Source organism: Cicer arietinum, chromosome 7 (genome assembly GCF_000331145.2).
Source record: "Cicer arietinum cultivar CDC Frontier isolate Library 1 chromosome 7, Cicar.CDCFrontier_v2.0, whole genome shotgun sequence".
Lineage (NCBI taxonomy): Eukaryota > Viridiplantae > Streptophyta > Magnoliopsida > Fabales > Fabaceae > Cicer > Cicer arietinum.
In genome coordinates, this window is record NC_021166.2 from 5,069,230 (window position 1) to 5,096,669 (window position 27,440).

General features: G+C 29.1%; 3 protein-coding genes across 3 annotated transcripts; 1 reads left to right on the plus strand and 2 right to left on the minus strand.

Moving 5' to 3' along the window:
• The first annotated feature begins 1,957 nt into the window (after positions 1-1,957).
• Positions 1,958-6,503, plus strand: LOC101495703 (mitochondrial thiamine diphosphate carrier 2-like). Its single transcript, XM_004508219.4, has 8 exons — positions 1,958-2,096; positions 2,285-2,443; positions 2,547-2,669; positions 2,762-2,873; positions 3,464-3,591; positions 4,367-4,519; positions 5,403-5,543; positions 5,898-6,503. The coding sequence occupies exons 2-8, from the start codon at positions 2,327-2,329 to the stop codon at positions 6,111-6,113; spliced, it is 990 nt and encodes a 329-aa protein (XP_004508276.1). The 5' UTR covers positions 1,958-2,096; positions 2,285-2,326; the 3' UTR covers positions 6,114-6,503.
• Positions 6,504-9,818: 3,315 nt separating this feature from the next.
• On the minus strand, positions 9,819-15,038 carry LOC101496029 (uncharacterized). The gene is made up of 4 exons (XM_004508220.4): positions 14,865-15,038; positions 14,637-14,682; positions 12,384-13,061; positions 9,819-12,137 (listed from the first exon to the last, which is right to left on the minus strand). Exons 2-4 carry the CDS (start codon positions 14,676-14,678, stop codon positions 10,245-10,247), a joined length of 2,613 nt encoding a protein of 870 aa, XP_004508277.1. The 5' UTR covers positions 14,679-14,682; positions 14,865-15,038; the 3' UTR covers positions 9,819-10,244.
• Positions 15,039-22,320: 7,282 nt separating this feature from the next.
• LOC101496363 (COMPASS-like H3K4 histone methylase component WDR5A) lies at positions 22,321-24,668 on the minus strand. Its single transcript, XM_004508221.4, has 2 exons — positions 23,829-24,668; positions 22,321-22,906 (listed from the first exon to the last, which is right to left on the minus strand). Exons 1-2 carry the CDS (start codon positions 24,510-24,512, stop codon positions 22,613-22,615), a joined length of 978 nt encoding a protein of 325 aa, XP_004508278.1. The 5' UTR covers positions 24,513-24,668; the 3' UTR covers positions 22,321-22,612.
• Between the last annotated feature and the right edge of the window lie 2,772 nt (positions 24,669-27,440).

A 27,440-nucleotide genomic window follows, 5' to 3' on the forward strand; every position in this document is an offset into this window, starting at 1 on the left:
GTTTGGTAGAATATTAGATCTAAATTTAATATATACTTTTTAATTTTTTTCAATAAAGTATTTTAGATCTTATTCCGTTAATGATTACTTCAGTCTAGTTTTAACTTCTTCTTTATTCTTTTCTTTATTATATTTTTCTTCACTTTATTAAATTTTAAATATCAATTAATATAAAGAAACAAAAAGAAAATAAATTTAACAACTACATGTTTATAAGACACGAATTTTTATTTTTATTTTTTATGAAATGACATTAAGAAATTTTATATACAAGACGGAGTAACATAAAATATTTTTAAGATTATAGTTGGCTATACCCAGCCACTAAAAAATAAAACGAATATTGTTCACTAGAATCTAAATTATAAGTTTCCAAACATAAAGTCAATCTTTTTATTTTTAGTCCAACTCATATTTTAAATACAATATTTTATTTTATTTATTAATTAAAATTATTTATTTAATATTTTTATATTTATCAACAATAAAAAATTATCCAATGTTTTGTATTACTTATTAATGATAAATATATATTTTTTATTTTTTATGTATTAAGATCAAATATTTGTTGTATGATTTTTTATATTTATAAGTGACAATTTGTTTATATTTTTTGATGTTAAAGATGTGTTATGTATTTTTTTAATATTTATCAATGATAAATATTTATTTTGTATTTTTATATATACAAATGACAAATATTTGTTTTGTGATAAATATTTATTTTGTGTTTTTTATATATTGATAACAAATATTTATGGTATAATTTGTTATATTTATGATTAATAAATATTTGATTGATACTATTCTCTGATCTCTACATTAATGACCCTACTAAAAGTTTTAATGTTATATATGTCACTTTATGTAATATTGCATTGAAACTGCATGGCTCTTTTTATGCAATTACATTATTGCCTTGTTAATGCATTCTTCTATGCTTTACCTTTAGAGATCAATTATATAAATGTCAATTATGTTTAATTTGCGTTTTTTGTGTGTAGTTTTACGTGAGGACATTTTTGAAGTTTTTTATGTAATATTTATTGTTTGCTGTCTTTTTTGCAGCGTTTTTGTTTTGTTTGTTTTATAATATTATTTTTTCCCATTTTTTTTCTTTCATTTGAACCAAAAAATTAACAACATATATTACTATTGAGTTATTAAATAAAACAAAAAGATCAAATTTTATATGGATAATGTTGTAATTTTAATAGTATATTATTTTTTATATTGATATTATATATAGAATATCTCTTTTTTAATATTTTACTTCATACCTTTAAATTTATACTCTTATCTCATATTTTAATAAAAAATTTATTTATTTTTATTTTATTTTTTAAAAAAAGTGTCAAATTTTATAATTTTTAATACATGTTTGTATTCTAGAAAATTTAAATACAAATGTATTTGGTAAACTTAAAAAAGTTTTTCAGAACATAATTTGAATTTTATGATAACATTTGTATTATGAAATTTGTTTTTCAAGTTTTTTAGCAACATATTTATATTTTAGAAAACATTTTTAAAAATATTTTAGAATAAAAGTTTGTTTGGAAACTTAAAGAAGTTTTTTCAAACGTAAAATTTGAATTTTTAAAAAATATTTATATTCTAGATTTTTTTTAAAGTTTTCCAAATAACATTTGTATTATGAATTTCTTTTAAATTTTTTTTGCATGTGCATAATTTTTTTTTCTATACACAAAAGTTTGATTTTTTAAAACAATTTTATTTACCAAAATATTTTACATAAAATTTAAATTTTTTGAAAACACTGATTTGTTTTTTTGACAAATGTGAGAGGTATTGGATATAATTTCCCCTTTTGTTTTTATGAAATCGTAAAATAAAAATATCTGATCCTTAAAAAAAACTGTTTATTTATGAAAATAAGATTGTACGGCAAACCTAAATTCCTAGCAAATTTTCCAAAAAAAGAAAAAAAATCATAGCAAATCTGAAATAAAGACGACATAATAAACCAAAAACCAAAGGACCCTATAATTCGTTGTCCTTTTGTTTTTTTCTTCTTCTTTTCTCTTCTCCATTGCCTCTTTTCTCTTCTCCATTGCCTCCTTCTTCCCTTCCAGGTACACGTTTCCATTTTACCCTAAAGATTGCATCTTTTAATCTCTTTGTTTATGCCCTCGGCATTGAATTTTTGAGAAATTAAAACGGAACCCTAATAATATGAATTACACTTTATTATTTTCTTTATTTGTTTCTTTGATGTTTTTATTTATGGGGTTAAATGCAAGTTTGCTTTTTGATCTTATAGGTTATTATTATAGTCTGAAAAGGGAAGAGGGTGTTTGTGGCAATGGAGGAGCCTAGCCAATTGAAGCGTGCCATCATTGATTCATCTGCTGGGGCAATTTCTGGTGGAATTTCTCGGACAGTGACATCACCCCTTGATGTTATTAAGATTAGATTTCAGGTTTTTATATTTTTTGTTTTTTTATTTTAATTTTAGTATCCTTATTTTTTGTTTCATTATTGTTGTATTTATGTGTTAATGTTATCAACACTCATTATCATAGGTTCAACTGGAACCAACATCTTCATGGGCTTTACTTCGCAAAGATTTGGCCACAACAGTGCCATCAAAATATACCGGTATGTTTCAAGCCAGCAAAGATATTCTTAGAGAAGAAGGCTTGCAGGTAGTACAAACAAAACAACCGTCAATTCTCTAATAATATCATGGTCTTTTTTTTTGTTGATAAAAGACTATTTACGTATGGCATATTTGTAGGGATTTTGGCGGGGGAATGTACCGGCGTTGCTCATGGTTATGCCATATACAGCCATTCAATTTACAGTTTTGCACAAGTTAAAGACTTTTGCATCTGGTTCTTCCAAGTCAGGTATTCTGTTTTGTGATTCAGTCTTCCATTCCAATGTATTTGCTTCATTAGCTATGTGTTAAGGTTCTCTTTGGATTGACTTATTTGACCTTACTAGCATAAACACTTACGAGACTGATAGAGAGAGCTTTTGGAATCAACTTATGAAATGTCCATAAGTTGTTTTTAACTTATTTCTGTAAGATCTCCACAAAGATTTGTGGTTTTTTCATTTGTTATCGACCTAAGCTCCCCAAGATGATTTATGGTTTTTTCATTTGTTATCGAAATAGCTTATTTATAAGTACTTATATGATAGGCGTTTATGCTATAAATGCTTAATTAATTTGTCTATCCAAACACAACCTAAGTTATAGAAGTTAGGTCCCTAAGCTATTCAAATTCATTTTAATAGCAATACCAATTTAGTCTGCATAAGGTGTTTTGTTGCCTGAAGTTAATGGATTTGTTTATATACACTATTTGCACGCCAAAATCTATGCACATGCATGCAGCATGCTCTATCAATATAATAGAATACAAGGAAATGAACTATACCTTCTACTATTTTAGATGTATGTTAGTTCATGGGTTGCCTTTTGTTCCTGCAGAGAATCACACTAGTTTGAGCCCTTATCTGTCCTATGTCAGCGGCGCGGTAGCTGGGTGTGCAGCTACTGTTGGTTCATATCCTTTTGATCTTCTCCGAACAATATTAGCTTCTCAAGGCGAGCCAAAGGTATACACATTAATAAATTTAAGGCTCCAATATAGTTTCAAAGTAAATTTGTGTGATGTTTATTAATGTTCTGATGGCCATGAAACAAATTAATGGTCTGATTTTCGTAGACCCTCCAGTTCATACAGATTTTGGGTTTTTTCTCGCCATTATTATGGCCGCCTACGTCTCTATCTTTCTGCTTTAAAATTTTATGTCAACCTCATCGTTTTTGTCCGGGGAATGCTCCCCCTTGGTTCCTTGGCATATTACTGGTATAGCCAATATAGTTATTCAGATCCCATCATATTATGCGAGTCGTGTTTGCTAAAGTAGCACATACTTTTGAAGTGCTCCATAAATCTTAAAGAAGTCAAATTTGATATTACTCAAGGCATTTAACTTCAAAACTATAAAATATATATTTTATTTCCTCCTAGTTAATGTGTAAGTCTAATTATCTGCGTTAGTAATTTCTTTGCACAAATTGTTTATTATTGAGTAACCGCGGGAAATTCATAATAGATGATGATTGACGAGGACGATAGAACAACTTGTATAATCCCAAGCCTGTATTCTCTCTTTAAAGATTTCTGCTACTGCTGAGCAGAATCATCACGGCAGTCCGTTTAGTTTTTTTGGCATTCTGAGAGTGTTATTAATCAATTCGTGAAGTCCGCTTGTGCATATGCCATTTATGCTCTTATATTTTGCCTTGTGTGGAAATAGTGAAATACTGATCTCTGATGTTGTTTTGAACTTTGGCCCTTTTCAAACAATATATTGTGTTTTGCAGATATATCCAAACATGAGGTCAGCATTCGTCGATATCGTCCAGACTCGTGGATTTACAGGCTTGTACGCTGGATTGTCTCCAACTCTTGTTGAGATTATACCTTATGCAGGACTACAGTTTGGAACCTATGATACATTTAAGCGTTGGGCCTCGGTGAAATTCCAGCCTTTATCTCATTTTCATTTTTATTAATTGACTTAATTATGTCCTGCATGCAAAGGATGTTGTGCTTTGTTCACTGTGCAACTTTAGTAAGTTGCTATTGTAGACTGTCTTATATTTTGCATGATCGGCTATTGTAGCTTCTTTTGCTTAGTATGCGTCATCATTTTAAATCTTGGTATATATGCTAGAAGAATTTGATTTTCTCAAAATGAGTCATGCAATTCATTTTCTTTTAGGATATAACAACCACAAGTTTAGTTGTGACGAACTGACAATTACTCTATATGTGTCTTATGCTGAATATTCATTTTTTCTTGTCTGTTTTTAAGGTTATCAAGCTAAAGTGCTAAACAGTAGGCCAGGCTACCTACATCCTTCGCAAGAATGACAAGGACAGGGAGAGCATTTGGCTGATTTTTTGATGCCCTCCTGCTTGAATCTGCTTTCTCCATTATCTATGCAGAAGCAAAACAAGCATATCTCAGCACATGCAACTTACAGAAGATATAGAGAGAGACAGATAGATGAAGAATTCAACACAAAAACTCAAGTCTTAAACTTTATTGAGACCATAATATAATACCCATAAATAACCTGCTGCTACTGCATGGATATTTCTAGGTTTTTTTTTTTTTTTTTTTTAATTTAATAAGTTATTCATGTTCTTGCCTCAGACCTATTGCTAGGTTTTCATTCTGATTGTAGTTTAAATTAAAATTCTATGCAAACTGTAAATCTGTTTCTACCTTAAGTGAAAATGAAATTGGATTGCATCATACAAACAATGAGTGTTTTGTTTTGTTTCAATTCACTTTTCAATGCACAGTTCTTTGAGACCTGTTTATCTTATCTGCATTATTTGAAATTGTAGGCGTGGAACCATAGTAGAAATTTTAACACCACTGCAGAAGATAGTCCCTCTAGCTTTCAGCTTTTCCTTTGCGGGTTGGCAGCTGGAACATGCGCAAAACTTGTCTGTCATCCTCTAGATGTTGTCAAGAAAAGATTTCAGGTAAAACACCTTCCCAAGTTCTTCTGCCCATAAAATCCAGTGTTGTCAATCGCGGACAGCAGAATATAGCGGTTTATTTTTTCTTATAAAAAATTTAGCGGTTTGTTCAAATTCTACTACGCTACATAAAGCGCCGCTATAGATGCTATTACACAACACTTTGTATTGAATATCATACCATGGAACAATAATGTTATAGCTGATATTTGACTACACTGATAAAATTACAAACTAATGGTGATGTTAAGCTTGAATTTATGGTGTATTTTGATGTCATCTAAAACAAGGATATTGAAGAAAACTTTTATGTTCACATCAATGTGAAAACGAATCTTTGTTGTTTGTTTACTACAGATTGAAGGGCTCCAAAGGCATCCGAGATACGGAGCTCGAGTTGAGTATCGAGCATACAGCAATATGTTTGACGCCGTGCAACGAATAATTCAGTCGGAGGGTTGGGCTGGACTATACAAGGGGATAATCCCATCAACCGTAAAAGCTGCACCTGCTGGTGCTGTCACATTTGTTGCATATGAATTAGTATCAGATTGGCTAGAGTCCTTGACTTGAATTTTGTCCCAGCTTTTGATGATTTTTTATCATATTCTTTTTTTATAAAATAGAAATTGATTGCTTCATAGGATAGGAAAGAAAGCATGCTAATTTATTTAGTGGTAGTTGATAAGATTGTGCTTCCTTAAGAAGGAAGACAGTCAAAGAAGAAGGCTAAGATTTAACATTAACGCGGAGTTACCTTTTCCTTCTTGGATTTCAAATGGCAACTTTGGTTGTTTTTGATAATTAGTATGATATTAAATTTGTGAATGTAAATTTTCAAAATGATGTAAAGGCCATGCCTTTCTAATTGTGGAACAAACTGTGTGTTTATTCCAACATTTTGTAGTTGGCAAAAATGGGACCTAATTGATATACATAGTTGAAGTTAAGATCTTTTGCATCCTTGCAAGTCTTTCTATATAATATAAGAAAACAAACTACAATACAAATTATCAACATTCTCAGTTTTAAAAACTTTCAACTTCATCTAAAAATTAAAAAATCACTTTTCTCTTTTAATAACCACTTTTCCTTCTCTTGTTCATTTTTTTAATGTTTATGTTGAGAGAAAAAAAATTAATAGAAGAGATGAAAATGGCCGTGAAAATAAAGTAAGTTTGATATATTATATTTTACTAAAAATAGGTTAGTTATTTACATTAGAAATTAAAAAAAGTCAATATTATCAATAAAAATTAAAAAGAGCCTTTTTAATAATCAATATTAAAAACATTAATAATCAATATTATTAATGTTATTAGTATTTTGTTGACTATGAACATCAAAGAAAACCTAACAAAACAAGAGGAGAAGAGTCATAACTCTAAGAGTGATCTCTACAATTAGAGGTCCAATCAAAACATGGAGTATGTTTACATCCACTATCAGATAGATGTTGCATGAGAAAAAGTATAGTTCGAACTATATAACATCAACGACTATCACTCAATAATAAAGACTAACATCAACGACGACCAAGGTCACTAAATCAACGATTGCCCTCATCAGAATCTCTATTCATTTTCATGATTCATGGCCAACATGTGTCAAACTTAGCACAAATACACCTTCAATAACTATCGTTAAAAAACGAATTAAATAAATCTAATGGTTAATTATCTCATATTATATTGATGATCATGTATATGACTTTTAAACAATTTAAACATTCGTTGGTATATATATTTTAATAATAAACATTTACATATGTTTTAAATGGTGTATTTTAACGATAGTCATTTCCTATAAAAAATAATATATTATACTTTAAAATAAAATGATGTGATGAAGTATTATATAATTTTAATTATCTTTTTTACTTTTTTTTATAGATTTGATATACTTAATGTGAAGTTTCAATTAAGTTGGTGAATTGATTTTAAATTAATTTACAAAGAGTTTATTGAACGCGTATATATTATAAATTTAACACTTAATACCGACAAAGATTTTTATATATATATATATATATATACTTACATTGAGTTGCAGCTATTTAATAAAGCAACAAACAACTTCAAAAACTCTCTCTTTCATTTTTAGTCGTCGTTTATCTTTATTTATACACATTAAGAAAATTAATAAATTTTATTATTTTTATTTTTCTTATAACACTTTAAACAATATTATTTTTTAAAAATAAAAACAATAATCATTTATTCAAATAAAGATAATAATATATTAATACAATACAAATTTAATTTCGTTAAAATAAAATCTATAGATTAAAAGTTAATTAAAACTAATAAATAATAGTTTAATATAATGTCTCATACTAATAAAAAATAAACAAATCTTAAAATTTAAAAATGCAGTTAAGTTAAATTTTTAAAAATAAAATTTATCTTCAATCTGATTCGAACAGTTTTTATAATAAAAAATTAAAACATATTTAATAATTTTTAATTTTTTAATGTTTTATAATTGATTTAGAATTAAATACCCTATTTGAAAGTATATAAAATAACAGAATGATTTGAAAGTTCAAAATTGTAAATTTGGGTGAAACAAAATTTTAAAACTGGAATGAGTTGTTATTAAGTGCAATATGTGACACCCACGTAAGTATTATGTATGTGTTGGTTGGTATGCACATAGTAAAATCGAATGCCACGTCGTTAGTTTCAGCACGTATGGGTTAATAATTGATAGTAACATAACATTCAATTAAGAAAAAATAGACAACTACATTTGGCTGCGATATAATTTATGTCATTTCATCCTGGGACCGAAAGTTAGTTGGAAATTGGATTATATAAAAGAAAGAAAAAACCTCTTCGTTTCATTTTCAATGTGGATCGAGATCATGCATTTACAATATTAAATGATGAATATTTTAACAAAAAAATATTTTTCTTTTGATTTTATATATAAGTGGCTATGGAGCAAGGGTCAGTATTTGCTATAAATTTTTGGTCAACTTGCTACACCTATATAATATTTTATGTAATGTGAAAGACAGAGACAAAGTAATTTTATGATTGACAATAGTGTACTTATAAAAAATGTTTGACTGATATAAAATAAAATTAGTGTGAAATATCTTGTTTTGTTTTCCTTTGATTTCAGCTTACATTTTATTTTTGACTGAAAGCTTACATTTAAAAATGTGCATTTTTTTGAATTTGAATGAATAATTCCAAAAGTCAAAACAACTGTTCACTGGGTTGAAAACAAGCAAAACAAAAAGGAAAAACCAAATCAATCATGCTAAACACATGCCAAACACAGCCAACTAATGTTTGTTAATATGGTAAAATTTAAACTCCTATTCTGCAAAAATATAGATCTCAATCTCATTATTGATATAAAGATTTCGTTTGTATGTGATATGCACATCTATAAACTCTCTTTAAACAATTAAACTTCATGTTTTTATCAAATTTTTGAGGAGTCGACGCACCTCAACCTATAAAAAATTAATGACAACTAAAGATTTTGTCTGTAATTGGTGGTTGCTTGTGCAATATGTGACACCCACGTAACTGTTTTAGAAGCCTTACCATGAGACAGAAGTTTGAGTGCCACAAAGTAAAATATAAATCCAAGTTGAAATTCCAAACAAAAAATAATAATTTCTAAATATTTTTAACCAAAAGAAAATAGAAGCAAAAGAAAATAGAATAAGTTAGTTTTGCTTGGTTCCTATACTCATTCACTACTTGCCTGAGAAATAAGGTAATTCCTCTAGTCCTATTTATAAGAACCAAAGACTAAACTACAAAGACTAAGTACAGTCAAAAGACTTAATGCCAACATTTTTTTTTTAAAATTATATAAGATGTGTCTTTAGAGGTTACAATAATTGTTACTGATACTTTTTATTTAAGGCATATTATATATATATATATATATATAATACCTTAAATAAAAGGTATCACTAACTTTCAAAGACACGTGATAGAGAATTTAAAAGTAAAAATTTTGTATTAAAAAAAAAATGATGTTTTGTAATTTTTAACAAATTAAATACACAATTTCCAAGACAATATTTCCACATTTGGTTTAGTAGCATGTATATTTTTTACCATTTGCCTTAAATGAATTATACTTGCCTACCAACAATGAATTTTCTAGGTGAAATAGTAACTCAATAAAAATAGGGGTATAAGAGAAATTTCAATAATTAATACACTTAAAAAGCATATCATATATTTCTTATATTTAGAATAAAGCAATAACCTAATTATCTATAATAAATAGGACCACAAAAAGTAATAAGGCAAAGACAAATTTACCACAAGCAACCACCAATTAATTATGAATGAAAATCACTTCAATTCATATGTGCATGTATTTAATGAATATTTAGATTGAGGACAAACCCAAACAAGGGAAAACCATGCTTCCATTATCTAACATCTAATATGATGATTAAAAAAAAACTAGAATGTGCATTGACTTGCTGTGTATTCACAGTGCTGAAAATTCACCTGACCAATATGGAGGCACATGAAAATCTTCGAAACCATGTATGAGATTGGTGTTTGGTATTGTAACTAGGAAATGAGAAAAATCATAAAACTTCAACTTCAAATGCTGTTGAGTGCACAGCTGAGAAGACCAAAGGGATTAGTACATTCTCTTGGCAAGACTTTTAAGGCATGAAGCTGTATAACTTTCTTCGAATTCGAGGTTTGATAATCACAGTTTGAAGTCTGTATATAACACATTACCATTACTGCTACTGCTACCGCTACCATTACTGTTACAGACAATGTTTGCCCTTTCCTCATTTTCAGAACCTGCAACACCACTACCAGTACCTTCTACTTTAGGACACACGCGTCGCGAATTTTTTGACACTGAACTGTCCCTACTTCGGCTGCGCTTCTCTTTTTTGTCTAGATATCCAAAGGCAAAAGCTTCCAGCACTTTAGTTGTTGGCGGTCGGTTTCTTGTGCTTTGTCTCCGAGCTTGTAGGTCAGGCTGCTGGTCTGAGTCATCAACCGGTTTGACATTTGTCTCTACACCGAGCTCAACTGATTCCTTGCTTGTATCAGTTTTTGGTATCTCAGTCACTTCATTCGCAAAAAGTTCATCATCATCAACTTCTGGTGAAACAGGCAGTAAGTTAAGGTCAATCATAGTCCATGGCTGAGGCTTCTGTTGTTGATCCTTTGTGCCGGAAGAACTAGTATCAGGAACATCTTCTCTGCAGATGGTTGAGCTTGGATTTGACAGAGGATCTGATAAACTTTTCATCTTCTGAGTTGGAAAATCTGCTAAGGAGTTATTCTCCTGAGGTGGACTTACCCTTGAATGAACACTGTCACTAGATTTTGGGTTGTAAGGACAATAACTAGCCTTGTCAACAGTTACATTCTCACCGAACTTTGAGTTGTCTGGATCGAGACAGAAACCGACTTCCTCTTGTTTGACTCTCGGAACCTCAAAGAAATTAGCTGCATTGTCATTTTTCTTTGCACGACTACAGGGGGTTAATCTTTTTCTTCTTTTTGTAATAGGAAGCAGATCCTTTATGTTATCAGATACCATTTTTTGGAGAGATTGACACTTCGTACCGTCTCTTCTTCGTTTGTTATCCGAGAAGGCTGTTTTCTTGTCCACCAAGGCATATGGTAAACTAGTACATAACATGTTGCTCCTTGGAAGCTCATCTTTTGAAGGCTTGTTTTCCAAACCATTCATGTCTGAAGAGGCACTTTTAACAATGTTAAAAAATTTACCAGCTTTAGTGATGTCATTATTTTCACTATCAAAGCATGTGCCATTTAAAGACTCAGATTCATTTGTTTGCTCCTCCGAAGAAGTTTCATCATCTGAATCAGTTTCCATAGTAGAAGCTGTTAAAACTCCAAATGGCAAGTTTCTCAGTTCTCTCACATTTTTCGCGTTTTCACTGGCCAGACTGGTGTCCACGACAGTAAATTTCATTACATCTGTACTGCGATTTGGAGTTTTTGCCTTGAGATAGCAATGGCGTGGCTGATCAGGCGAATTTTCACGGTCCTGTTTTGTATCCTTTGTCCACTCATTTCCTTCCTTGCTTGCACAATCATTGTTATCTGCATTTGTCTCGAGATCAATTAGCTCAGGATCGGATGCAACTTTGCCGAGGACATCAGATACAGAATCAAAATAGTGACTCCCCTTCACTAGCTTCCTCGAAAACTTTTTAACTCCAGGGACAAGGAAGACTAGAGGATTCTTAAAAGCAACAGCATAGTTATAACTTCCAGGTTGCTCCGAGTGCCAACCTCTGGCAAGTAGACGAGGCCAAACGGCTTCCCAAAAGAGATCACTAGTTCGAGCTTTACTTAATCTGAAGTCACCTGTTAAAAAGCTTATTATTTCTGAACACGTAAGCATTGAACATGCTTTTCCCATCGGTATTTCTGGGCGAGCTGTATTCGCTTGAGTGGACTTTACAGAATCAACAGAGAGACTTGTAAGATCTTGTTTCCCTTTACCAATTCCTACTCCCTCGACAAGTGCTTTGAGCCCAACTAAAGCTTTCAAAGTTAAAACATAATCTTCTAGAAGCATTTTCCCCTCTATAAATTTCTTGGAAACCTACAAAACAATTGAATTCAATAAAGTTATAACAAGTTCCTGCTAAAGATGGATTTTAATATTATCTGCATAATTACTAAGGTCCACAATGCAAAAGACTTTTCAAGTTTAAGATAAAAAATATGATGCATTCAAATTTCCAAATTATAGAATGACAATGATTGTAGTATAGAAAACTTTTCCATTATTTAAAGAAACAAAACTCATATAAAATGACATAAACTTTGGAATTGTTTAAGTCAGTACCTCAGGTAATTTCTTTTGACATTCCTCTGATACATTCGGTAGTAGACGAGACATAAGCTCTTGTTGCCTTGGTCCAGTGAAAATCTTTTGCCCGAAAATGTATTTCCTGCTTCTCACTTTCCTACTTCCAGCCCATCTCTGATGTTTGTCAGACTTGTAAAATCTCCCATAATAGAATGACAGTATATCCCCCATCTTCTTATTGCTGATAAATCGTTTCACTTGAACAAGGTTCTTCCCAAATATATACACGCCAAGGGCAAAACCAGCCTCTTCAATTTCAGTCCATGACTCACTTGGAGAACCAGGAACTAGAATCTGCCCTTTGTGTCTATGCTCCTCATGCATCCCAATCTGAGACTCTTCAATACATTCATTTTTCAGAGGATCGCAGTTGTTGTTCTCGGTTCCATTCTTTATCCAAAATATTGGAACAGGTAATCCTACTTGAAAATTATGGAGAGTAGTGACTGTACTTTCGGCCTCGCCGATGTTCCTTTGTATCGAACAATACTCATATTGTGAAATTAAAGGAGGAATGTCAACCTGAAACTCCTCACCAACCCGAGGAGATATTTCTGGATCACCAAAAACATCATAACCATTGGAAAATTCTGGAGAAAGTGATTGTTCAGCAATGCCATTCACTTTGTCATTATTAACTTGAATTGCATTCACCTGTCAAAAAATTTAAAGAGAACATAAAAAGAAAGAACATATACACTCACACTACATTATGCAGATTGAAGGTTGTCAACCTGATTCTGTTTTTGTAATGAAGTGACACCAATGATCATATATTCCAGTTGTATGTAATGTAAGTTGATAGTTTGATTCTTTCTCAAGTAAATGCTTATCAATTAATTAAACCTTAACCACAGTGCTTTAATGGTATTAAACTTTTTTTTAAGTCAACCTTCATCTAGGAGTCAGCCAGAACCAAACCACTTTATACCATTGATAAGTTAACCTATGCTGAGATATATTCTATACATTCAGAAGTGAAACTGAAATTGGGTCCTTTAAGCAAGGTCTCAACTTCCTGCTTTGTGGGTGAAAAGAAAATGTGATTGAGAGAGGAGACTCTACTAAAGGTGATCAGTTTCTTTAGCGGAGATTAGTCATCGAAAAAGTCTGTGAATTCTTCACACCAATATATAATATGATTATAAAAAATTCACAAATGAGATTTGCCAACTGTGTTAGTGGTGTGTGATTAAACAAAGTTTCAGAAGCCCTTCATATTAACATTGCCATAAGATTTATGTATAAATTATATAAATAATCCTAATCTATGGAGCATCATATGAACACACGTCGACAACAGTTACAATTTGAGAAAATGAATTAATTGAGTGTAATTAAGGTATCAGTGTCATGTCAGTGTCGTAGATCGACACGTGTCGAACACCGGAACACTCGTTCGATTAGAGGTGTCTGTGCTACATAAATCCTAATTATAATCAAATATGGTTCCAATCAATAAAAGAGGAGAAATTGAAACTAATGAATTTTTATTTTTTTTAAATTTCAAGATTTTTTTTTTAAAAAAAAATTGAAAGAAAAATCTTACTAGGGATATAAATATTATTTAATATCTCTAATAAATACTAAACAAATAAAGCACAGTCACATAAGTACAAAATCTCAAATTAAACAACATTTAGGAATAAAAATAAAAACCAAACTCAAAGAATAAAATTAACTCACAAGAACAGCAACAACAAAAAAATCACAATAATGAAATGAGATATATATTTATTTGTGGAAGGGAAAAGAGAAGCAGAGCACAGAGGGTGGAAACTAAGAACAGCAAATGAATAAACCAGATCCATTTTCTCGAAACAAGAGCAACCCAGAATCCAAAGTTGAAGACTTTACACAAATGCATGAAAAACCCATTAACCACATTACTCTGAAATACAAAAATAAATAAATAAAAAGCGGCGCAATTTTCTACCAAACTAAACACCCAGCATTCAAAGCTCAAACCAATGACGAAAAACAACACGAAACAAACATAAGAATAATAATATATAAATATATATGTACGAAACAAATAAATAAATAATTAAATAAATAAAAGCATCGAGACACGAAGAAACAGTTTTTTGGAGTAAGAACTAAAATAACATGATCCACGAAAATTCAAGTTATTTTATTTACTATTCGAAACATATGATTAAGTACATTAAAATTGTACGACAAGAAAAGCACGAAAGAAAAAAAAAAGAGATTGGTAGTGTTAGTTACCTCCATGGAAGAAGAAGAAGAAGAAGCAAGTGAGACCCACATGAAGCTGCAAAAATGGGTCGTGATGTTTATACACCGATTCGCAAGTTGCGGATTGAAAATAAAGAAAACGTGAAGAAAACACTTATATATATATGAAAAAAAACAGATAGTATATATATATATATTTATATATGCACGCGCACACGCGCACACAGAGTTGTTGTATGAAGAGAGAGAGAGAGTTACCTGGTTGCGTTAAGAAAGAAGAAGTTTCATTTCATGGCTACGAACGAGGGTTGAATTCAAGAGCAGTGTGAGGGTCTCGACGGACGAAGAGAAACAAGAAAAAAATTACGAGAAAATTTTATTAATTAAATAAATAAATAAATCAAGCTAAAAACAAAACCCAAGTCGTTCTCTTTTATCTTGCCTCTTGTTGATATATAGAGAAAAGAGCAAGAGAGAGAAAGATAGAAAAAATCAAAAAATAAATAAACAATATAGAGACTTCTCTATTCTACGATAACACAATGTATCAAAATAAAATTAAAGTATTCATATATTTACTAGCATAAATATTACGTGATAGATATATTGATATGTAAGTAGTGTAAATTAAAAGTAATATTGCAAATTAATAATTAATATTAAATAAAAAATTGAAATGATATTTCGGTTTTTAACAATTTTTATAAGTTTGAAAGTCATATATTATCATTCCTATGTGTTTTATTTTATGAGGTATTTTTTTAAATAAAAAATTTATTTAAGGGATCTTCAATCATGATATATTTAATTCCTTTTATAAATGAAATAGTTAAAATTAAGATACAAATTAAAAAGAAAAAGATTACATCAAAACTTGATATATATGGATGTTTAAAAAAAACACCTGTCACAATTAGCTATTCACGATAACATCACGTTAGAGAGATCAAATAAATTTAGCATAGTTTGTTTTACATTCATCTACTCACATTTTTTATCAAACAACATATCTAACGATTGTTATTCCTTTGTGATATATTGGTGATAAGTAGCACAGATGTTGAATAAAATCAATAAATTTATATATAAAATAATTTAAATTTTGAAAGAAAAGATATACCAAATATTTGTATCCCTTTATGGGTAAAGTATATATTTATTTATTTATTTCGGACCCAAAAAAAGTATATATTTATTTTTTGAATGAGTATGAGTAACATATATAGATAGATTATAGTAGTATTATTTTAATTTTACAAAAAGATTGTACTAGTAAATAGTCATAGATATATTTCATTTGATTATATGTTTTTTTATTAAAGGTTGTTTGTTATGTGATTTGAAAAGAGAAAATAATGAAAATATAGTGAGAGAATGGATGGATTGGTTTTTCTATTTCGTCCGTCCCGGGTCGAGGGGAGTTATATCTAGACGCGCTTGTAGCGCGTGAAATATATGCAGTGACACGTGGCCTTGAAGATTCCGATGAGAAGAGAGAGTGAGAGAGAGGGGACGAGGAGATCCTCCTGCGTGAATTGATTCATGTTATTATTACTATGTCTTGAGTTGATAAATTTTCAGCCACCAGATAGCTTTCATATGCAATTCTACATTTCCATTTGTAGCTACCACTCATTCACATACACAAGTTTTTGTTTTTTCAGTTTTCCCTATCTTTTCTTACCTCCCAATTCAATCTAGCTTTTTTGTAATAAAAATATGAATTCTAGCAAATTCACATGAAGTTGCCTTTTCTTGGAAGTGGTAGATTGTATTCAGCGGTTCATTTATCGGGAAGATAGAAATAAAAATCTTGTTTTTTGTTTTAATTGGTAGATAAAACTTCTATTCAAAGTGTATGAGATAACTTCTATGAGTTTTAAGTACCCTTGTATTAATTTTAATATAATTTTGGTTATAAAAAAAAATAACATGAAGTTGGCTTCTTATGGCCCAAGAAGTTTCTTTAGATAATTAGCTAGCTTGAAGTAACATGTGTGGTAGATAAATGTGCAAAAGTAAGAGTTTTAATTTTAGTTATGTTTGTTGTTACTACTATGCCCTTCATTACAAACTACTTTTAGCAATTTTCACTAGGTTATGAAAAATAAGTGTGTATTTGATAAAAATATCTTTTGAGTAATGATGTACTACCCATCTCTCAAGATATTTGAACTATTGTTTTCTTTTTTTCAATCGAATATTATTCATCGAAAATTATAATGAACAAATATATTATTTTTGTAGAAATTTAATATTATTGTATTTTAAGATTAAATTTAAATTTATGACATTTGATTAAATTTGAAGAGACTTATATTGTCTCGTCAAAGTACTATTAGAACGAAATTTATATTTAAAGATAATTTTATAAAATTAAACTTATATTTAAAGACAAATGTGATATTTAGTATAATCTATCTATATATGTTACTCATACTCATTCAAAAAATAAATATATACTTTTTTAATATTAAAACGAAGTTTATATTTTAAGTATATATTTATTTTATTTTTGTACTTTAATATTAAAATGAAGTTTATATTTAAAGATAATTTTACAAAATTAAACTTATATTTAAAGACAAATGTGATATTGAGTAACATGTTGACATAAATACTAATTACACATTAAATTCTTTAAATTCCCACTAAAATGACTAAACTCAATATATTAGTACCAATTATAATTTATATAGAAAATCACATAAATATTTTTTTTGAATATAAAATATTTTATATTTACAACTTTTTTGTGAATAGCATCAAAATTCACTATAAAAGAACACATACATTTTAGGCTTAATTGGAGTTAATCTCTTTATTTTCATTAATGTGTGGAATTAATTTCTTTATTTTAAAATTTGATTTCACATATGTTAAATGCTGTGGTTTAAGAATATAGAACATTAACTAATTAATACACAAAAAATTGTTTTGAAATTATGAAATTATTTATTTTTGTAATTTAATTAATAATATATAAATAATTAATGTATTTAGAAAGTTCTAAATTCAATAAAGGGACTAAATTTATCAGATTTTAAAATAGAAAGACTAATTTCGTAAGTGAATAAAAATAAAGACATGAAAACTACAATTAAAATTAAATTTAAAAAGTATATTAGACAATTAATTTAACAAATATTTCATTTATATATTATCAGTTATAAACTCAGCTCCTTTCAGCTGGTTGATCTGTTATTAGTATTTATTTGCATAAGTTAGTTTATATGTACTATACAACTCCGTTCCAAAGTAAAAATAAATAAATAATATATCTGGTCTATATAAGTAAAAATTACTAAAAGAAAATAAATTTAATTTAATACAAAATTCAAAACAAAGAAATCAAATAAACCAAATTTATTTATATTTTAAAACAGACATATATTTTTTTAAATATATCGTGTCATAAAGAGAAATGGTACTTAACCTATTTCATTTTTAATGGAGATATCTAATTTTAATTTATTTCGTAATAATATTGTTTCGCCTTCCCTCAGTTTTTATAAAGTCAAGTAGGATATAATAATTTCTTTTACACTTTGTTTTATTTTATATTGTTTTCTGTATTTTCACTTTTCCTTCATAATTTCCGTAAACACAAGTAATAATTAACTGGAATTAAACTCCTTTAACCGTTAGCATTCAAACAAACATTTATCGATGAATATTAATATATGAATTAATGTAAAAGAGTTTCAAAGTTAGGTCTCTTGCCTCTCTGAAAATTTCACTAATGTGCTTGGGAATATTCAATTTTTGCACCCAAAGAAAGTGTGCAAGAGTGAAACAGAGAGCAGAGAGTGTTAAGGTTGTGTTATAGAAAGTAACATGTGCACCGTTACGGTTCTGCAGTGGGGACCACTGCACTGTCATGTCATACGCCTTACATGTAGCGCGTTTACGTAGCCATCTCATCCGATGCAGAATGTCTATTTAGCAAATCAAACTATCCATTTTATTTTTATACTGATAAATAAATTCTAAAATAATTAAATTACATAAATATAAAATATAAAATTTCAGTTTAAATTTCAATATAATAGTATCAATATTTGTCAGTTAAATTATATAAAAATCAATAACAACTTTTCAAATTTACACTGTATTTTTTTTTATATTTGAAACCTGTTTAATATTTGTTTTCAAATGATATTTAAAGTTCAATTAATTTATTTGTTTTTAAAGAATATTTAAAATTTATATTCAAATTTTCAACGGCAAATAATTTTGTATGTACAATAGATTCTTAATCTGCATGTTGTCTCTCGTCTCTACAATAATATCGTAGTAGATAGTGTTTACAGTGATAGTTGTTTTTTCACACCGTATATATAGTGGTAATTATCAACTTTAATGGTTTTGTATACGGTAAATAAAGACAAATCCAATAAGTTGGGTTGAACTTGAAGCCCAAAGGCGGGACCAGAAGAATAAAGTGATAAGAGAAACTATCTGTCTTTATGTAAAGATTATTTATATAAATTACGAGTGCATTAACACTTACTATTGGTAATTTGCTTTACTTACCTGGCACACTATAATTCCTCACCCAACTATTAATATTATTATTATTATTAGATGCCAATAAATAATTTAGTAAAAAAAGGCCAAAAAATAGTTGAGATTGTTTTTGTTAGAAACAAAACTACTTGCATGAACCACCCAGTTAGACACTTGATGGGGTAACTATTTATTTCTCCAATCAAGTAAATTGGAACTTGGGCTTATGCTGTCAACTTTTCTCTTTGGAGGTGAATGGGGATGGTGAAGGAAAGTAAGGGTAAGGCATCATAAGCTTATAACCTTATAAAATTACAAATATCATAAAATCTTGTAGCTGCCAGAGCCACTCTTGACACACAAGTAGGTTCGCTCTGCCTCTTCTCATATACAAATTTGCTAGTTTATTAATAAAATTGCATTATTTTTAAAATATCATAGTATTTTATATAATTTATATTAACAAAATAAACTTAGTCTATCATTTGGTTGATTTATTGATTCGTAACTGATGGTAAAAAAATAGACATTGAATCTGTAAGTTGTAAGTTTGATTTTTATAGTGTTATTCAAGGGAAACAAATATAAATTTTTATATAAATGTTTAATAAATCTTTTAAAAAATTCTACTTTATATTAATTAACCATTCCTTCGATTTAAATTTTTTATATAAAAATAAATATACAGTGATAATTATTATGTAATACACCATGCATAAAAAATAGTAAACACCTAAGTTTTTTTATAAAATTTAATTCATGTTGATAATGTTATATTTTTAAAAAACAAAAGCTCAATTATATAATATCACCGCTATATCTATGATATTTTTACTACACAGTTTAAATATATATCGATAACGTAAAATAACTTTATACCCTTCAATTATAACAATTTCATTGACATATATACTTTCAAAGTGCAAATAATTAATTGGATGTAATTAATCCAATTTCCAAAATAATTTGGATATAACAAGATTCATTTCTTTCACAACGTTGTGATATGAGTTATATATGGATCCCAACATGGAATCGGTAAATACGATTAATTATTTATGATGTTTAGAAACAAATTATATAATTGTTCATTAAAATACATGTTCGAGAGTGACATACATATTTATAATAAAATATTATTAAATTTGACGTAATATGTCAATTAAATATACAAAATTTAATATCAATTGAACTCCAAATTTAAAATAGATTTTTTTCTCTCTCTCTAAATTTAAATTTAAAGACCTTACAGTATTTTAACTATTATTTAAAATATTATCCCAAAAGATATTGATTATGGTTTAAAAAAGTTTCTATCTCAATATCACTTTAGTAAAATAAAATTGTCTCAAAACAAATGCAATTTATAATTTTCATTGCATCTTTAATTATTTTTTTCTATGTTATCTTTCAAAAATTACTATGTACACAACTTTTAAATTTTAAAACTTGATAATAATGAAAAACTCACAAATAAACTTGATAATAATGAAAAACTCACAAATAATTAAAATGAATAATTTATTAAAATTATTTTTCTTTCTTCTAATTATTGTATTTTTTTAATATATATTCAATTTTTTATTGATTTTGTAGACGGCGTTTTATATTACAGCCACATACCGAAATATATAATATAAAAAATAGACAAAATTACTTAAAATCTCTTTTTTTTTTCCGGAAAAATACTTTAACTGAATACAAAGTTTTAATAGCTCGTATATCTCTTTTTCATGTTGATTTTATCTTTTATTTTCAAAAATATTTATACGGTTGAACCAAAATTTGTTCCTAGTCCACTTATATTACATATTTGTGTATGTAATTATTAAACGATGCAGAAAGTTTAACCACTCAATACATCACTTAAAACTTTGTGGATAATAATGAGATTACAATCTTAAATAAAAACTCAATATAATTTACCTTTTTAAATAATGAATAATTTTTTTTTGTTAAGTTTATAATAGAAATAGAGTATGAAAGAAAGACGTATCAATTGTATAAATCTTTTCAAAGATACATGAATATCTTGACATGAAAAAAGAAGATAAAAAACATGTTTAAAATTTTAAATTAAGTTAAAGGAGCTTTAACGTAATTTTACCAAAAAAATAATATTCTACGACAACGTCAAATTCAAAATGATTAGAAGAGACCACGACTATTTGCCTGTAGACCCTAAACATTTGCTTAAATGACTTTAATAGAGAAGCACTTTACGGCGTTTCTATGTACAAATGCCTAATTGACGGTATATGTGCCTCATCGGCACCTTTGTATAAAGAAGAATCAACTCCTGTGATTTGTGCATAAAGCCCAAAGTTCAAACTCTAAAATATTAATATATGCTTAAAAAACTGGGGGATTTGTGAATCAACTCAGCAATGATTATAAGCCAAAACACACAATAGAAGATTGCTCATATATTTTATTCAATGTTACACTATCGAAAATTAAGATCCAATAAAAAGTTCAGAAAATGAGAAAACACGAGAGTTGAATGCGCAATCATCAAAAAAATATCGAGTTTCAACTTGCCTGAGTCGTGAATAAGCATCGGTGAGACAAAGTTTACATTGATTCTACAATATTTTGATGTTATTGCCAGGTAGCCTCCCAATTGGCCGACAATCCAAATTGCAATGAGAGATTCAATCATATAGATATTAATTGAGGGGAACATGTCAACACAGGCTTTCTCAAGCTTATACGTCTTAATTCTCAAGACCAAATGATAGAACATCTAATAAAGCCTCACCAAAGTCTTTGTTTCATGCCCCACATCTAGTCCTGAGTAATTTATATTTATATCTCAACTTTAGGAAGAGTATTACAGCTATTCAAGTTTGTCGGTAGTATTCAATCAAGTGTGAATCGAAAACTCTTGTAATTTTGGATCAACCAATCAATCTGAAAATTTTCTGTAACTCAATAAACGACCTTTAAGATGAGAGCTGTATCCAGTAGGATGGAATTTTGTTCATTAAGAGTAGGCACTACTAGGCAGGGTTTAAGTCCCTAATGAAGCTTGAATCACAATCAATGGCTGTTTATCAACGGTTGAATGAATTCAAATGGAACCTATATTGGTGCTGCTCGTGTCATGGATGGTCTTCTGGATTTGTGATTGATCAATAACACAACAGTTGAAGAAATTCAATGAAACCAGAGTTATCTTGTGTATGCAATTAATCCAATATTATAGAACTAGAGGGAACCTTAAATTTTCACAGCACATACATTTTTTTATTATTAAACAACCAAAACATCATTATTTTCATAAATTCACATTTTCATCCATCAACTCAATTTTCTTGAAACCATTTTCTGAGCAGACTGTAAATAATAATGATCTCAACTACATATGCTATAAAGTTTCTGAACCCAAGTCCTAAACTGCAAAATGAGCTAAAAGGTATCATTGCAAGTATTCAGTTACTGCTATCTTAATTTTCACTAATTCATTGGAACATTTTCCCAGACTCCAAATTGAATCAGTCTTTCTGTTGAGTCCATATCTTCACAGTCTTATCATTGCCGAGAGCACCCGAAGCAATCATGTTCTCCGTAGGGTGACACGAGACAGACACAACAGTATCAGAATGACCTTCCAATGTCTGAACTACTCTCCTCGACTGCAGATCCCACAAGTATATACTATTATCTTCCGAACCACCAACAACATACTTCCCATTTGTTATAGAAAAAGATGACGAAATGCAGTATTTTGAATTACTATGACCAGTGTAAGTTTTCAGAAACTTCCCGGTAGAATAGTTCCAAAGCCTCTGCAGGGACAGAAAATTCCCATGTAAGTCAATAATAACATGCACAACCAAACTAGGTACTTGTTTGGCAATCCCTTCCAGAGACCTCAGATAGATTTCCGAAGTCCAAACACACCGTACATAATGAAAGGTGAAGCATTAGAAAAGAAATTGTCACAGCCAACTGAACAACAAAATAAACTACACTATGAGACGGGAAAATAAAAATCTATCACATTTGTCATAAAAGTCATTACATAACACATAATATTACACAAAAATTATACCTCACTGAAGAAATCCAACAGCATAGAGTAATATTAATACAAATCGTTTAGCTTTATCATAGCAATATAGCAAAGATATCGCACATATGTATGAGCTTTATAAATAAAATGTACTAAATTTTTTTTACCATCATCCTTTAATGTTTAGTTGTGGACTCAAACATCATAATTTTTTACAGAAATGCAATTCCAATTGGGGTTATATCAACAATATTTTGCTGCAATTCTCTAATCCAATTAAGGATTTGAGGATAATATGAACTAAGGGTCTATTTGGATTGACATATTTGAGTTTATTCACTGGCTATAGCACTTGTGAGGCTGTCAGAAAAACTCATGGAAACAGTTTATGACATGTCAGTGAGCCATTATCAACTTATTTCCATAGTTTTATTTATTTTTTATAAAAATAGTTTATACATAAACTTGTATCTATATGATGAAACGCTTATGCTACAAGCTTTTCATTAAGCTGTTTATCAAAACATGACTTATATCTGACTGCAATTCTCTATTCAATAGGAGTCACATCAGCTATATCTGACAGAAATTCTCTTATCATTTTCGAAATGAATCACAAGGCAACCGCAATTTAAAATGAATTAGTTGATAAAAAAATTGAAAGTTCAAATAACGAGAGAGGATTGAAATATTACCAAATTGTTATCCAAAGTACCAACAAGAATAAACTTAGCATTGGGTGAAAACTTGACATAAGAAACAGGAGGATTCTCATCATCAATGAGAGTCTTCATACAATGACCAGTGGAAGCATCCCAAATCCTACAAAGACCGTCATAGCTACTAGAAACAATGAGAGTCCCATCGCGGTTAAAATCAACGGCTGTAACAGGATCAGAATGCGCCGGAAGAACCTTAAGACACTTCCCAGACTTAACATCCCACACCCTAACAGTCTCATCGAACGAACCAGAAACGATAATATTCGACTGAGGATTGAAGTTAACACAGAAAACGTAGTTTGTATGACCGTGAAGAGTCTTCACGAGTGATCCGGTTGGAACGTCCCATAACCGGAGGGTTTTGTCGTCGGAGGCTGAAACTAGGTAACGAGAATCGGAGGAGAAAGCGAGGTCGGAAACGCCTTGTTCGTGGCCTTCGTATTGTTGCATAGGAGATAGGGTTAGGCTGTCGGAATCGGAATCGGAATTGGTGAAACCGTAGGTACGGAGAGTTTTGTCGGCGGAGGAGGAGGCAAGAAGACGGCCGTTGGAGGAGAATTTAACGGCGGAGATGGCGCGTTTGTGACCGGTTAGGGTTTGAGAAAGTGTGTAGGGTTTGTAGTTTGAGGAATCCCAATCCATTGGTTCCGTCGACATTTTTTCCGTTCTCGTCTTTGGGTTTTTCTTTACAAAATTAATTTGAATAAAAATTCAATTTCACCTTAGCGCCTGCACTCTCATTGTTGGATTTCAAATGGAGAATGGAATAGATTAGAGATCATTCATTATTTACGATTGTGAATTTTTATTTCATTTCGTAATTTTGTTTTTCAACAAGATAATTAGGCTATTATTTAGGAAATTATTCTTTTCACAATATTCTAGAAAACAAAACTATCATTCAAATATTTTTGACAATTTTTTTTTTGGCAAAGTAGAAAAATAATCAGCACTGTACGGAAAAAAAAGCAGCAACTTCCGTCGTTAAATATAGAGCGAATAATTTTTTTAATTCGTTAGCAATTTAAATAACTTAATTTTTATAAAAATTAATAAATTTGATTTTACTCGTAGAAAAATAAAAGGTTTAATTTAAGTTCATATAAAATGTATACGTTTTTTATTTTAACTTTGAATGTCTAATATTACTAATTTTTTAATAGAATAATAAAAAATAATTAAGCTTACATATATAATTAGTCATTGTGAAATACAAGAAATTTAATTTAATCATTATAAAATAAAATAAAAAATTGTTTTAGTTGCTACAAAATGTAAAATATTTAATTTAAGTTTTTGTCTAATAAAAAAATTTGTTTTAATATTTATAAAATGCAACAAAATTAGTTTTAGTCTTAGCAAAAACATAGTGTTATCAAATTAGTTTTACATAGGAAATTAAAAATAACTACCACAATTTTTTATTTTTACACAACGTCAACCATAAAATTAGTTTACACCACTACTTTACATTGATAGTATATAATATTCTATATATTTTGATAAAAAAAAAAGTAATTAAAGAAAATATATTTTAGATAATTACCTTGGAGAAGTGTCATGAATTGATCAGCTTAATTAACAATTTCTCATAGCTTTCGAAATTTTGGAGCGTAGTCGATTTGTGTATATTCTCACAATATCATTTCCAACTGGTGCAGCCAATTCCAACATTGCTTCATTGTTGGGCTAGGATGTATTGTTCATCCAATTTGTTGGAGACTATTAAGAAATTGAAGCAAATGAGTTTCAACTCTTCAACTTCGACTTTTATTGTAGCGTTGATTGCTAAGAGATTTGTGAATAAAACTAAATGGAATGAGAAAGTTGAGATTTTTATGAAATGGAGTTGGTCTGCTGAACAAATTATTCGATATTATTTTGAGTTTTTGGGTTGATCATTTATGTTTGAATTATTTGGACCTTGTTGATGCTCTGGGATTTTTTTTAATGAATCTCGAGAAGTAGATTATTCTGATAGTTGCAGTTATGTAAGTACTTGTATCTAAAGATCTAAGAAAAAAGGATGCATCGTTGAGTAGATCGTTTGATATTTTAGAGAAGTTGTTTATCGACAAATTTGTGAAATGTTTTCAAGATGATTCTTCTCATCTGTTGAAGCTTTGCGAGGAAAAAATAAATCTTGCAACAAATAACCTCAAAAAACTTTCATCAAGTGTAACTTATAAATCAAAATTTGGTGTTGATGTCTACTTAATAATCTTGTTAGTTAGTTTTTAGGAAATTTCATTTCTTATGAGATTTCCCTTTAACCTCAATTAGAAGTTTATGACATTGCTAATGTAACCTCAATTAGAAGTTTATGAAGTATTTTATACGATGAAAAAGTGAGAATCACAAATAACAGGATAATATTTATACGGAATCACAACTTGTTTACATTTATTTGTTTTTTCCCCTGAAAAATTATTCCTTTATGCATCAGAACGCTATACATATAATGATAATTTGATCATGCTTCAGTGGTCTCTCTCTATTGTTTGATTTAATCTTATATTGGTACGCTGACATGTAAGTTTTCATCTTTTGGGCCCATTATCTTGGAATTGGATATGATGGGGATTGGTTTAAATTTTAGATATCAATTGTTTTTTATTGGTTTACTGTCTTCTATCCTTTTGTCACAATAAAGGGTTAAGGCTATAAACTAAACTGAAACTCTTTGAAAGGACTCGTAGTTTATCAATAGATTTAATAATAGAAGCACGTGGTTAATAAGAAATGCATCCATATTTTATCCCGAAGGATGAGTCAGTTGTCATACTATCCATAACATATGTAGTCCCCTAAGTTATGTTAAGGGCACTAAGGATGCTCCATAGTTTTGGGGTTGTCTCTGATTATGAAATTTGACTAGGAATTATTTTGCTACACTAACCGTTGCGAATTGCAATAACAACCATGTGAATCTGAACCAACTGATTTACTGGCTTAAAGTGTCGTGTTTTTCAACACATCACAATTTTCTTATATATATATATATATACATATATATTATAATAACAAGGGCTAGCCTAGGCCTTGCATATGTTTATACGTGTTTTTATGAAAAGTTAGGAGAGATAACTATAAATACTTTTGATCCTTATAATATAATTTGAATGATTTTATTCTTTCTAATTAAAAAAATAATCAAGTATTGAGTTACTATATCAAATTTTTGTTTCAGCTAAATCCTTTACAACTATATTTTTTTTAATTAAAATAATTGGGGTTTAGTGATGCATAAAATAAATCAAAAACTCGAAAGTAAAAATTTGATGGCACAAATGGATGAATTTCTCTCAATAAAAAAAGTTTATTTAATGATATTATTCTTTGATGTAAACAAATATTTTTATCTAGATTTTTATATCTTTTCACTTCTTTTAAAATTATGCAAATCTTTGATTATTTTTTTTAATATAAAAGTCTATATTATCATATCTTTCTTTTATTCTATTGTCTTTTCACGCCACATCCTATTATCACATCTTTTAAAATCATATAAAATGATGACTTATATTTTTCATCATAAAAATTTGTGTTGTGATGTCAATTTTTTAACATCTTTTGAACATCACA